This window comes from Ranitomeya variabilis, chromosome 4, assembly GCF_051348905.1.
Source record: "Ranitomeya variabilis isolate aRanVar5 chromosome 4, aRanVar5.hap1, whole genome shotgun sequence".
Classification (NCBI taxonomy): Eukaryota; Metazoa; Chordata; class Amphibia; order Anura; family Dendrobatidae; genus Ranitomeya; species Ranitomeya variabilis.
This window is the reverse complement of record NC_135235.1, coordinates 749,216,200-749,231,274: the sequence shown is the minus strand read 5'-3', so window position 1 is coordinate 749,231,274 and position 15,075 is coordinate 749,216,200. Positions and strand designations below refer to the sequence as shown.

At 45.7% G+C, this 15,075-nt stretch overlaps 2 protein-coding genes across 2 annotated transcripts; both read right to left on the bottom strand.

Moving 5' to 3' along the window:
* Positions 1 to 2,066: 2,066 nt before the first annotated feature.
* Positions 2,067 to 4,892, bottom strand: LOC143766738 (tripartite motif-containing protein 75-like). Its single transcript, XM_077254633.1, has one exon. The coding sequence runs from the start codon at positions 4,537 to 4,539 to the stop codon at positions 2,971 to 2,973; it is 1,569 nt and encodes a 522-aa protein (XP_077110748.1). The 5' UTR covers positions 4,540 to 4,892; the 3' UTR covers positions 2,067 to 2,970.
* A 2,806-nt stretch (positions 4,893 to 7,698) lies between these two features.
* Positions 7,699 to 11,841, bottom strand: LOC143766737 (nuclear factor 7, brain-like). Its single transcript, XM_077254632.1, has one exon. It carries the CDS (start codon positions 11,196 to 11,198, stop codon positions 9,618 to 9,620), a length of 1,581 nt encoding a protein of 526 aa, XP_077110747.1. The 5' UTR covers positions 11,199 to 11,841; the 3' UTR covers positions 7,699 to 9,617.
* Positions 11,842 to 15,075: the final 3,234 nt, after the last annotated feature.

Here is a 15,075-nt window from a genome sequence, read left to right as displayed (position 1 = left end):
TTCTATCATGGTCATCGATGGACTGGAAATGAAGGAGTATGAATTGTCAAGGAAGATGACCACCATCCAAGAACAGTGTATCAAACCCGATCCTACCACAGATCTTGAAGGACTGGAAGCAAAGAAGAAAGAGTTGTCCAAAAAGATGGCCAACCTGAACAGCTGTGTAAGAAATCTGATCCTACCTCAGTCCTCAAGTTCTTGGAAGTGAAGAAGGATGAGTTTTCCAAGAAGATGACCACTATTGAGAAGATTTGTACATCTGATAAAATCATAGCCCTCAATGGACTGAAACCAAAAGACATTAATGGTGATAACCACCAACAGGACTATTCTAGAGCTCCTCACAATCCAGATAAAGCTCTGGTCTTGGATTCTGCACACTGGTTTTGCTGAGCTGGTCACCATTGCCCATAATGGTCTCCTTATGAAGAGTCGGACATCTTTCTGGACGAGGACACGGCTGGAATTTATATCTCCCAGATGTGAAGTCCTTTTATTGGATAGTAGAACATGAACCAAATCGAAAGGCCCCCAAAGAGGTTCAAAGGCCACCAGGTGTTAAGCAGCTCCAGTTTCTCCATGGGACGATATTTCTGGATGGAGGAAACATGTAAATGGGAAGACTGGCGACCGGGAATCCCAGTATCTCCAGGAAACAGGAGACAACTAAACACAGCGTTTGTTACAATGTATCGGTCTGGTCAAAGAGGAAGTCTGCACTGAGACATACATTGTAACAAACCATCAGCTGTCAGATATTAAACTCTCAATATCACCGTATACCCCCCCCCCCCCGGAGCCCCTGACCATAAGACACCAGCAAAATGATAAAGTGTAAAAGTGTGCGCCGTATAATCATCAGACATCATCCTCCAGAGCTGTGCTCACTATTCTGCTGTTACATTGTGTCTTATCCTCCAGTCACCTCCAGAGCTGCGCTCACTATTCTGCTGTTACAGCATGTCTTATCCTGCAGTCACCTCCAGAGGAAGCAAGTGTGCGAAACATATGTTGGGGTTCCCTCCCGCATTCAGGTACAGGATGACTCTCCATATCCCTTTTTCTTCGGCATGTGTAGTATATTATACTATTATACTATTTATTATACTACTTAGTCTCATGCAGGTTTGTTCTTACTTGGAGTAATTATTGTGCACTACCGCTTATGTGTGTATCTGACTGGCACTCCTACTATTCATACTACTAGTATTTTTCCCACTTGGGATATAGTTACTCCTTTTCTATGGGCCAGTATAGCTACTTTTTGCACTATGCACTTTCTGATGTTCCTTGTTGGATATTCTGAGTCTTGATTAGCCGGGCAGTATTAAGTATTGCATTTGTCTGTATTTTCTACACACATCTTCTATGTGTATTTAATTATTGTTCACACTTTGTGTATACTCGGCCTGAGGTTATTATCTTATTGCTATATCCTGTTTGCGGCACTAGGATGTTGTCTTATCTTTTCTATATTGTGTCATCATACCACTTAATATTTTTATGCTGTTTTTAATTTGTGTACAATAAAATTTACATTATATTTATATAGCTCTTGGGCCTAGCTGTTTTTTTGGTTTTCACATATACATATATAGATGGCCGAGCGTTTGTATTACTTGCCCCGTTTTTTGGTATATTACATCCTGTCTTATTCTCCAGTCACCTCCAGAGCTGCACTCACTATTCTGCTGTTACATCGTGTCTTGTCCTCCAGAGCTGCAGTCACTATTCTACTGTTACATCCTGTCTTATCCTCCAGTCACACCCAGAGCTGCAGTCACTATTCTGTTGTTCCATCCTGTCTTATTCTCCAGTCACTTCCAGAGCTGCACTCACTATGCTGCTGTTACATGTCTTATCCTCCAGTCACCTCCAGACCTGCGGTCTGGAGGTCTGTATGCAAGGGGTCTGGTATGGGCCAGGTTTCACATGTGTACTCTAAACTAATACATACTCCCCCCCCCCCCTTGAAAAAGGTGAGGTGCACAGCTTCCCTTATTGTCCATGTGTATGGTGCCAGGCTGGGCAGTGGGTGGGTGTATCTAGTCTGGGGGGGGGCACATAAACCAAGTGATGCTCATTCTCTAATTTTATTTGTCTGCAAAGTAGTCACAAAAAATAATGATTTACATACATGTTACCATCAGCTCCCATCATTGGGTACAGACACGGATACGCAGGTGCCAGTGTGAGCGCAGCGCATGGACATAATCAGAATCACCGAACAGACATGTATCACACAACCTAATAGGTGATTTATGTCCCTTAAAGGGAATCGGGCATTTGCCATAAATCTGTCATTTTTTCTATATGGTGTAAATGCCGCCGTTCTCCCGAATCCAGGGGTGTTTTTCTTTTGTCCCTACGCCTCTGCGTTACAGAGATATGGCCCTTTCTTCCCTATGTATAAATCTAGTTTTTGTAGTCAAGGGGGGCGTGTTTCTAAGACAACCTCTCAGGAGGAAGAGTTCAGGACCACACCCACAGTGCTAACAAGACTAGATTTACAGACAGTAAAGAAGGGGTTGTATCTCAGGAAAGGAGAGGTGCAGGAACAAAAGAAAAACAGTGCCGGATTCAGGAGAACAGTGGCATTAATACGAGTATACAAAAATACATATTTATGGCAGGTGACAAATCCCCTTTAAGGGATCAAAATTTTAATTTTAATTGCCATTGCAGTGTTTAATAGATTACAATATTTTTGCATTATAAGGTGGTAGTGACGCTGTATGACATTGTAAAGAAATTGTAGGAGGCTCAGTGTGCACCATATGGCATGATTAATTCTATACTATTTAACTGTGCACCACATAGTCACCAACACAAAAGGTAATACGCAGACACCATCCTGGATATGTTATCAGATATACGTCCAATACTAGAATCACCTTCTTGATTGGGGCCAGTTTAGGGGCGCAGGAGCTTCATTAGGCCTAAAGTACTTTTAAGAGAAGTAGGTTCTTAGCTTTGGATTTTGATCCAGGCTGCAGAGCCATTACCATTTAACCAAAATGAAGCATGAAGAGGTTCGGTGAAGGTGGCCGTAAAAGTGTACAGGTGTCGAATAGGGGTGCTCAGCTGGTAAAAAGACAGCTGTCCGGCCTCGTAATCCAGATACACCCCAAACATAGTAGAAAGCAAATTATTGGTCACCGATAACTGGGCAAAGTTTTTCCCATGCACTGCTGCACACTCGTTATAATTCTTCCACAAACACCAGGAGGCCTCACAGACACCATCTATAAAGGGGTAGCTCACACCAAACTTCCAGTTCCCCAATTTACTGGTGTCCACCACCCAGTAATGTTTCCCGGAAGAAAAACTCTGGGTACTAAGAACCTCGTTTTCTGGAGACCTCTCTGGGAAAACTGGTCGGTCTTGGTCTACGCAAGTAAACAATGCAGTCTTCAGGTCATCTGAGATACTTAGATTATTAGCGGCCGTGTTTACATCCAACGAGAGGTCCAAAGGATCCAGCAAAAACAGCCAGGCGTTGACATGGGCGGTCAGATCAGATACTTGGTCATGTATGGTCTTCTTGATCTGGTCCTCATCTAGATCACCTGTATCTATAATGTTCTGATCACACTCGTCTGCATCATTCTCTTGATCATAATGGACAAAGATTTGACAATTCGGGTCTTGTAAGACAAGTATGGGATCGGTCACCTTACACAAATCCTCGATCTGACCCATTGTCCTGGACAGTTGGTTTTTCTTTGTCTCCAGCTCTTGGATCAGGGCTGAGACAACGTTTGACAATCGTTTCTCCTGGCTGGAGATCTCACTTATGATACTTGTCTCTAGTTTCTCCAGTTGTCTTCTGATGTCTATGAACAGAGCAGAGACTTTATCTGTTATCTCCGCTGCTTTTTTATTTTCATTTATCAGCCGTTCATGGAGATTCTGAATTTTTATCTTGGTTTCCTTCTTCTTCGAGGTCAACTTTTCCAGAACTTTGGCCATTTTTGTCTTCTTCTCCTCGGAGGCTTCTTCCAAGGATTGAACCCAGTGGCCGGGGTGGTCTCCATCCACCCGACAGTAAATGCAGATACAGGCCTCATCTTCGGGGCAGTAATACTCCAGGATCTTTCCGTGGGTCAAACATTTTCGGTTTTTCAGGGAAACGGTGGGGTCAATCAAGACATGTTCCGAAGATTTGTTGTGGACGTCCAAGTGTTTTCCACACAGGGAAGCTTCACACAAGACGCATGACGTCACGGCAAGTACCGGGCAGTGCAGGCAGTAGGTGCACATGATGGTGGCTTTACCTTGCGGACCCTCAGGGATCTGGAAGTATCTGACTATGCTCCTCAGGGTGATGTTCCTGTACAACGATGGTCGCTGACTGTACTCCTTCCTGCATTCGGGGCAGGTATAAATCCTGGTGTTGGAGTCCCTCTGAGAGTCCAGCAGACGAGTGATACAGTCCTGGCAGAAGTTGTGTCCACATCTCAGGGTCACGGGGTCCAAGTAGATGCTCAGGCAGATGGAGCAGCTCAGCTCGTCCCTCAGATCTGTGGACGCCATCTTGGCCTGAAACCAAAACTGCTCTACAGCACAAAGTGCTTCCTGCCCTTGGAATGTGAGGTGGGGAGGGGACTCCCTCACCCTTTATTGGCCAGGCTGTGCATGCTGACCCTTTTTTTTTTTTTTTAAAGGTGATGTTTTAGAGCTTGTTGTTACTGCACCTTAAAGGGATCCCAGAGCTTGGGAGGGTTTCTTCCAGAAAACCATCCCCTATTGCTCTGGAACTGATAGAATAAAAAGAAAAAAAACAACAACAACCTGTAAACCCAGCAGATCAGGTTTCTCCATAATCAGTTGCTGGCCTCACTGGGAAGTGCTTTTAACTCTTTCCTTTCCAAATTGTGCATGCAGCACAATTTGGAAAGGAAAAAGCAATAAGCAAAAAAAAAGTACAAATGCAATAATGCATATTGCATTTGTACTTTTTTTTTGCTTATTGCTTTTTTGCTTATTTTTATTTGCCTTTTTTTTTCTTAATTTGAGCATTTTTTATGCCAATTTTTATTTGTTTTTGTTTTTTTGGGGTCGTTGAGTCCGATTCATTAATTGCAATTTTTTTTTTTTTTTTTTTTTTTTAAAAAGGCAACATTTTTCTGGAGGGTTAACACAATTTTTTCCGACAGATTTACAAATTTGCGCTAAAAAAGTGACAACACGGGAAGATAAAAATAAATTGTATTTTTAATGGCGACATTTTGCCAAAAGACAAAAAATATAAAGAGACGATTCATGATTTTTTTTCGTCACTTTTCTTTTTTTTTTATCTGGCACTCATTGACTTTTTTGCGCCAAATTATTTTAAATGTTGCATGGATTTACCGTAATTAAAAATAAAAATTGTTCCTTGTTTTTGTGGTAAATCTTTTTTGTAGCTTTTTAGATCTTTTTGAAGAGTTTTAGATGCAGATCTGCTCAAAAAAATCCTGAAAAAAACCCTTGGAAAATCTTCATTTCTATGAGAAATCCGCTTTGCTGTTCATCATTTTCTAGAATTTTTTTGTCCTAGAGGGACTAAAAAAAGTCTAAATTAGTTAATAAATGTTTGTCAAAATCTAAAGTAAAGAAAAGAAAATTAACACAATGGAGTTCCCTATTCAGTACTGACTCAAGGATAAACAATGATTGAAGTGAACAATACAAGACCTAGACATGGGGTCCCCAAGTTTGGCACAGAGAGGGGGTTGTTGGCATTCAAGGAGAAGAAAAGGCATGGAGGATGTAATCTTCAGAGGAAGACATCCCTCAGAAAGGAAAAATGTAGAAGCAATGAAGAAATCCCTACAAAAAGGAGGTCATACTAAGGAGAGATGAGGGGCACATCAAGGAAGCCACACCAAGGTACACATGCCAAGGAAGACAAGCCAAGAAAGCCACGCCATGAAATCCACATCCAGGAAGCCATGCCAAGGAAGCCACATCAATGAAGCCACACCAAGAAAGTCACGCCAAGGAATCCACATCCAGAAAGCCACGCCAAGGAAGCCACATCAAGGAAGTCACACCAAGGAAGTCACATCAAGTAAGCCACACCAAGAAAGTCACATGAAGGAAGCCACACCAAGAAAGTCACATGAAGGAAGCCACACCAAGAAAGCCACGCCAAGGAATCCACATCCAGGAAGCCATGCCAAGGAAGCCACGCAAAGGAAGTCACACCAAGGAAGCCGCATCAAGGAAGTCACATCAATATTTTGGGCTTGTGCCCTCCCTCCCATGTTACGCCACCTCCTCATTAACGTAGGCGGGTATGTTTAGAGATGGCGGTTTGTAAGATTCCATATGGACGTTGTGACCAGTGGAGTCATGGTTGATCAGCTCAACAAACGACCATGGAAAAGCAGAGTAAAGTGTTCCAAAAAATTGTGTGTAGAGCTTGTCTTTAGTTTTTCCAGTTTGTAAAGTTAATTTTTACCATGTAACCTGGGATTCTCCTAGAACATAAGCCTTGATTCACTGGAGATTGTAGAGGGACAGCATGCATTGTGTACTGATGTAAGCCATGAGCTTAAAACCCAAGGTGCAAAGGTTAGAAAGCTGCCGGATCAACGACCATCTGGCCAACAGCCGTCTCTTCAGGTGCTTCTGTGTTCTCCATGAGACTCCTCCGTCCAATGGGCTTGTTGGGCCCCAATGCAAAATCTCCAATGGGGTCCACAACTAACACAGGTCTTTAATAGTAACATGGTCTTTTCATAAGGGGCTAAGGTACCTTTAGGGCCCCCCTAGGCTCCAGGGCCTGGGTGTGATTGCAACCTCCGCACCTATTATAGTTATGCCCCTGCAGCTGTCTCTTCTAGACCCTGCTATCCCCTCCAGTCTCCTCCGTATCCTACAGAATGCTATGTCCCCTCCAGACTCTGTCCTTTCCTGACTCCTCCATCCCGTACAGTTTCCCCGTCATCTCTAGACTCTTAGGTCTCCTCCAGACTCCTACATCCTCATTTGTTCTTTTCCAGACTCACTGTCCCCTCTGACCCTTCCAGGCTCCTCTGTTCTCCTCCAGAAGTATCTGTACCTTCCTGACCCCTCCTGCCCTCTAGACTCCTCTAGTCTCCCCTGTCCTCCTCCTGACTCCTCTGTCCTCCTCCAGACCCCTTGGTCTCCTCAAGACTCCTATGTCTCCTCCAATCTCTCCTGTCCCCTCCAGACTCCTCCTTCGTCTTACCAAATCCTCTGTCCCTTCCAGACTCTTCTTTCCTCTCCCAGACTCCTTGGTCCTCTCCAGACCCCTGTCTGCCTATGACCTGTTACTTTCAGAACCATCTGTCCTCTCCCAGAATCTTCTGTCCTCTCACCTCTTCCAAACTCCTCTGCCCTCTTCAGTACTTCTCTGTCCTCCAGGTTCCCCTGAAGACTCCTCTAGACCCCTATCTTCCTCCAGTCCAATATGCCCATTCCCCAACAACCCCCACACAGTCTCCACCAGACCCCTCTGTCCCTTCCAGACTCCTGCTTTCTTCTCCAGTCTCCCCGGTCACCTCCAGACTCTTTTGGCAACGACTTATTTCCCGGAGAACAATAAGATTGGCAGTTGGAAATGCAATATCTTGGTGGAGTTGGAAGGCCCCATTCGCATGACCTTGTGTATGAAGATTGTGGGTTCAAATACAGGGAAGACTCACAAAAAAAGAGAAAATGACATTTTTGTAATTGCTTTTTAATATTTTTAGTAGTTTTATAGGAACAAAAAAATCTGACTTTTTCTTTACCTCTAGTATACAGGGAACATAGAGATACAGTGAATGTAGCAGTGTATTTCTATGTACCAGTATAATCTGCGTATGGGCTCACTGCCTTCAACACAGATCAAGATTATCAAGTTCTACAACATTATGGGCTTTGGCTCATAGATGGATCTCGTGCCTGCGATTACAGGAGAAGTGAATATTATAATTTATGCAAGTGCAGAGAGATGTGTCCCTGCCCCTCGAGGAGGAGGAGCAACAGAGCGATGACAACATCGGCGAGAGGTATTAGAAACTGGGACAAAGCCCTGATGTAACGGGACTGACCGAACCCTCAAATCGGGACAGTCCAGCTGAATGCAGTGCGGTTGGGAGTGACGCCTACATGTGCATGCTCACTTCAGCTGAGCGTACATGTGTTTTCGATAGATTTGGTGGTTTATCCTCCCCGAGAACAAAAGGACCATTCATTTAATTCCCTCTTATAGGGAAGCTATGACAGAAAATGACTTATTTATATCAGTGCTTTGGGCTAAATGTATTTTTGTTTCATTTTTGGAAATGGTTTTTCTTCTGTATCACAATCTGTACTCTCTAATGTATATAGAGATGTTATCAGTCATTGTACAGCAGGAGGAGGTGAGCTGTGATATCACCTATTGTGAATGGTGGATCCTGTGTTATCAGCTGTGTATAATGGGATGAACAAAGAGCTAGCACTCGACTGTAGATGGAATTTGACGGTGCAAGTGAACGGAGTCCGAAAACCCCAAGAGTTCCAAGAGAATCAAATCACTGCACTCATCTTGGTTTAAGTCAATTTTTGCTGAAGTGAATATTTTTATTGAAGGTGAAAACGAAACAATAAGGCAACAAAAATTTAACGTTTCGGCCACACGGTGGCCTTGATCACAAATGATGCCTTAGTAGGTTGTTCGTATAACGTCATATGATAATAGAGTAGAAAATTCAAAACTAGAGGTGGCCCAGATTTCTCCCAGATAGTGAAAGAAGGGCCTTTAATTGTAACTGTCCAGGACAGTATCAGTGGTTTTGAGACATCTGTCATATGTTAGATTGTCTTAGTCATCTTTCCCTTTTAGCTCATCTCTTGTAGTCCTGAGGGACCCAGAAGGTGAGTAGTACCTTGAGCTTGAGCAGGCGTCACCTGTGCAATACTAAAGAAATCCTGAAAACATGACCTGTTGTGAGGTCTTGAGGACTGGTGCTGAGAAACACTGCTCTACAGGTATCCGCCAAAGAAGCCCCCGCTCTACAGGTATCGGTCAAAGAAGCCCTCGCTCTACAGGTTTCGGCTAAAGAAGGCCTCGCTCTACAGGTATCTGAGGTATAGGACTCCAGAAGATTGAGAAGAGATATTTAAAGAGTTTCGCCTCTTCGATAAGTGAAACTTTTCTATTTACAGCCACTTAACTCATAACATTTACACAACCTATAACAGCTCTTTTACAGTGTAATAAATACATAAAGATCTTTACCTTTATCTTATAACCTACTCTCATATTTGGGGCCATTTGAAATACACCAATAAGGAATTGGATAGGATTATAGAAGAAAGAAATTTAGCTTACAAGCATCTTGAACTCAATTTTTGGCCACTAAAATCAGAGGAAACACAATGGCTTACGGTTTCCAAGATTCTCCAGGGGTTGCCGGATTGTTCTTTTCTTTTATACCCTTCGTGAATAAATGTAGGAGGTTCGTACAAAACAGTAAATAGCAAAATTCAAAACTGTATAAGTAAAAAGACATTGTGTCCGTCCTGCTTTTACACACCCAGAATTGGTTCTTTGTGACGATGTTCTTGTGAGAATTCCCCCACCCTGTGAGATTGGGCAGGTCAGAAGACATTACATTGGCAATGCTCTCGCATCATTTTAGCTTTTCGTAGTGTGCTATTCTCACCATACAGTCTTCTTGGTTTTTACCCCCAGGTACCCAAAATGCGGCATGGAGGGGCTCAGTGAAAGTGGCCGTGAAGGTGTACAAGTGTCTCTCCAAGTCCTTCATTTCATAGAAGGATATCTGCCCGGCCTTGTAATCCAGACTGATCTTCAGTCGGTGGCAGGTGATATTGTGCGGTAATATTACTGTCTGTTTACCATCATGCCTCATAATGAACTTATTATTAAACCCCCATAGACCCCAAGACTTATTATTGACCCCAATGACCGAGGAGTTCCCTTTTCTCTCTACGCTGGGATAACACATCCCGACTGCCCAACCTCCGGATTTACTGATTTCCACCTCCCAACGATGTCGTCCTGAAGAAAAATTCTCGATGCTTAAGACTTGAAAGCACTGGAATCGGTGCGGCGTTTCTGGACGATTCTGGCTTTCTTCTGACCAGGAGATGGTCTTCAAGTCGTCTGATATACGCAGATTATTAGCTGCCGTGTCTATGTCCAGCAATAAGTCAGTAGGTTCCCGCCAGTCATTGACTCCATATGCAACGTCCATCATGTTAGATAATCCTACGTGTAGCATCTGTGAGATCAGATCTTCATCCAGACCACCCACGACATATGGCTCCTTCTCATACTCGTCCTCCTCAATACCACAAACGTAGGTTTCATCTGATTCCTGGAGAATTATCAGCGGGTCAATGATGTTAAGAAGCTGTCCGACATGGTCCATCTTACTGTACAGCTCATCCTTCTCGATTTCCAGATGTCTGCTCAGATCCGAGACAGACAATGACACTTGTTCTACTTGTCTGGAGATCTCGCTTAGGACCTTGTTGGTCAGAACTTCCAGCTGTTCCCTCATGTCTTCTTGCATGGACCTGACTCTTCTGATGACACCTGCTGCCTTCGCCTGAATCTTTTTGTCATGCCAGTTCAGGCTCTGAATCTTTATCTCAGCCTTTTTCCTCTTGGAAGACAACTGATCACAGATTTTTGAGAGCTTCTCCTTTTTACTCTTGGTCGCATCATCCAGTGACTGAATGTGATGACCGTGGAGCTCACAATCTTGCTTGCACAACTCACAGAGACATACTGAGTCCTCGGAACAGAAATACTCCAGGATCTTCTTGTGAGAAGAGCATTTTCTGCTCTCCGGAGATGTTTTCGGCTCGGAGAAGACATGTTTTGGTGACTTACTGTGGAATCTCAGATGATGGTCACAGAGGAAAGCCTCGCAGTGCTGGCAGCAAATAACAGTGGCCACTTTGGCAGGGAGACAGTAGGCACAGAAGTTGTCTTCTAGCTGCAAAGAGTGGAAACGTTGGGCTATATTCGTCAAAGCCAAGTTCTTCTTCAGTGTGGGACGTTCTGGTAGACTTTCTCTGCATTCAGGGCAGTTGTAGATCCCGGTTCTGTCCTGACCATCCAAGAAATTATCTATACAAATCTGGCAAAAGTTGTGTCCACAATGTAAGGTGACAGGATCTCTGAAGATGCTCAGGCAGATGGAGCAGTTTAGCTCTTCCCTCAGATCAGAAGATGCCATCACAGAGAGCTGAAGGAAACAATCTGATGAAATTCTTCTTCTTCTTCAAAACTATATACAATCCTCCTTGAGATGACATCAGTGGGATTTGCATAATTGTGAAGTCCAAGAACGTTAATGGTTTTACAAACTTTACGAGGAGAGATTACTGATAATTCTGTTTTCTTCTGCACTGAAACTGTAAAGACGGAGGAAAGCTATTGGCACCTCCTGAACTTTGAAGCTGGAGGTGGAAAGCGATGAAGCTAGGAATAAACTAATAAAAGTGTCGTCGGAGGCACGGTGGTCAATGACTCTATATTGTGTTCAGATTTTGGTGTCACTCCAGGGGCGTCCGGAGAACAAGACCCTGCACATACTCATTGAAGAGTATGGTGGAGCAGAGAGCCACCGACTCCCGGCTCCACCATGTATGCTCGTATGTCAAAGCCACACCAAGAACTAGGCCTATATTGTATTCAGGGACTAAATGTGGCACCTACTGGCTGGGGACAATATGTGGCCCTACATTAGTTTCTTGGCCATTATTACTATCTGGGGCACTATGGGTGAGGAGTCTGTATAGAGGGGGGTGTTTGCTGGAAAAAGTGAAGTGTCGATGAGGTCTGTATGGCAAATTCTGCATACATAAGTAGCTCAAAAAAATAAAGTGTTCATGGTGGTCTGGGCCAGATGGAAAAAGATGGAGAAAAAGTGACCAGCTAGAACCAGAGATGTCACCTCAGAACCTCAGTGTATCCAGCACCATATAGTCCCTGTTGGTGATCTTGGCCACCATGTGGTCCTTACATAGCGGTATTATTAATGATGGCCTTGGTGTTTGAGGTTTCGCTCAGTAACAGTGCGGTGGCCATATCTTCTCCTTGTATGGTCTTCTTATAAGCTGCGGGGCTGCTGCCTCTGATCTTAGGGGAGACATGGAGGGAAGTTATTTTGGAGTCATCCATGTTGCAACGTGTATATCGCTATATGGGCACGGTATATTGTGGAGGTCATTTGCTGTGAACTCTTAACCCGAAACTCACTTATCTTCTATCTTCAGCTCCAGGAAATATTAGAAACAAGGTCAAGTAAGAGACAGAAAAGGAACATGTGAACTCTGCACAAAGTAGGATACACGGCTTCTGCAAGGCTTCCTGTAATTCTACCGATTCCAGCCATAATGGACAAAAGTTACCAAGAAGATGAGAAAGAAGAGACAAATTCTCCGAGTGTCCAAGGGAAGGGGCCCAACACGTGCCGTCATGGACCCCATCAGTCAGGCAGAAGAGACGCGTGGAGATCAGACATATGTCCACAGCACCTGCGACGCAGACTATTACATCATAGCTTGCACTTTTCTCCTTATTTCTGTATTGGCTCTACTGCTGACACTATGGCCGGTACTGTGGGTGCGCTAATCATGATACTATGACTGGTACTGTGGGCGTGCTATTGGCAGTATTGTGTACGTGCGATACTGCCGGTGCTATGACTGGTACTGTGTGCGCGCTACTACCGGTACCGTGACTGGTACTGTGTGCATGCTACTGCCGGTACGGTGTGTGCACTAATACTGATACTATGACTGGTACTGTGTACGCGCTACTGCCGGTACTGTGACTGGTACTGTGTACGCGCTAATACTGATACTATGACTGGTACTGTGTACGCGCTACTGCCGATGCCATGACTGGTACTGTGGGCGTGCTATTGGCAGTACTGGGTACGTACGCTACTGCCGGTACTGTGACTGGTACTGTGTACGCGCTACTGCCGATGCTATGACTGGTATTGTGTGCGCGCTACTGCCGATGCCATGACTGGTACTGTGGGCGTGCTATTGGCAGTACTGTGTACGTGCGCTACTGCCGGTGCTATGAATGGTACTGTGTGCGCGCTACTACCGGTACTGTGACTGTGCGCGTGCTACTTATGGTACAGTGTGTGCGCTAATACTGATACTGTGACAGGTACTGTGGGTGCTACTGCTATGACTGGTACTGTGTACGCGCTACTGCCGGTACTATGACTGGTACGGTGTGCGCGCTACTGCCGGTGCTGTGACTGGTACTGTGTGCGCGCTACTGCCGGTACTATGACTGGTACTGTGTGCGCACTACTGCCGGTACGGTGTGCGCGCTAATACTGATACTATGACTGGTATTGTGTGCGCGCTACTGCCGGTGCCATGACTGGTATTGTGGGCGCGCTACTGCCGGTGCCATGACTGGTATTGTGTGCGCGCTACTGCCGGTGCCATGACTGGTACTGTGGGCGTGCTATTGGCAGTGCTGTGTACGTGCGCTACTGCCGGTGCTATGAATGGTACTGTGTGCGCGCTACTACCGGTACTGTGACTGGTACTGTGTCTGCATGCTACTGCCGGTACGGTGTGTGCGCTAATACTGATACTATGACTGGTATTGTGTGCGCGCTACTGCCGATGCCATGACTGGTACTGTGGGCGTGCTATTGGCAGTACTGTGTACGTGCGCTACTGCCGGTGCTATGAATGGTACTGTGTGCACGCTACTACCGGTACTGTGACTGTGCGCGTGCTACTTATGGTACAGTGTGTGCGCTAATACTGATACTGTGACAGGTACTGTGGGTGCTACTGCTATGACTGGTACTGTGTACGCGCTACTGCCGGTACTATGACTGGTACGGTGTGCGCGCTACTGCCGGTGCTGTGACTGGTACTGTGTGCGCGCTACTGCCGGTACTATGACTGGTACTGTGTGCGCACTACTGCCGATGCCATGACTGGTATTGTGTGCGCGCTACTGCCGGTGCCATGACTGGTATTGTGGGCGCGCTACTGCCGGTGCCATGACTGGTATTGTGTGCGCGCTACTGCCGATGCCATGACTGGTACTGTGGGCGTGCTATTGGCAGTACTGTGTACGTGCGCTACTGCCGGTGCTATGAATGGTACTGTGTGCGCGCTACTACCGGTACTGTGACTGTGCGCGTGCTACTTATGGTACAGTGTGTGCGCTAATACTGATACTGTGACAGGTACTGTGGGTGCTACCGCTATGACTGGTACTGTGTACGCGCTACTGCTGGTACTATGACTGGTACGGTGTGCGCGCTACTGCCGGTGCTGTGACTGGTACTGTGTGCGCGCTACTGCCGGTACTATGACTGGTACTGTGTGCGCACTACTGCCGGTACGGTGTGCGCGCTAATACTGATACTATGACTGGTATTGTGTGCGCGCTACTGCCGATGCCATGACTGGTATTGTGTGCGCGTTACTGCCGGTGCCATGACTGGTATTGTGTGCGCGCTGCCGGTGCCATGACTGGTACTGTGGGCGTGCTATTGGCAGTGCTGTGTACGTGCGCTACTGCCGGTGCTATGAATGGTACTGTGTGCGCGCTACTACCGGTACTGTGACTGGTACTGTGTGCATGCTACTGCCGGTACGGTGTGTGCGCTAATACTGATACTATGACTGGTATTGTGTGCGCGCTACTGCCGATGCCATGACTGGTACTGTGGGCGTGCTATTGGCAGTACTGTGTACGTGCGCTACTGCCGGTGCTATGAATGGTACTGTGTGGCGCTACTACCGGTACTGTGACTGTGCGCGTGCTACTTATGGTACAGTGTGTGCGCTAATACTGATACTGTGACAGGTACTGTGGGCGCTACTGCTATGACTGGTACTGTGTACGCGCTACTGCCGGTACTGTGTACGCGCTACTGCCGGTACTGTGACTGGTACTGTGTGCGCGTTACTGCCGGTACTATGACTGGTACTGTGTACGCGCTACTGCCGGCACTATGACTGGTACTGTGTACGCGCTACTGCCGGTACTGTGACTGGTACTGTGTGCGCGCTACTGCCGGTACTATGACTGGTACTGTGTACGCACTACTGCCG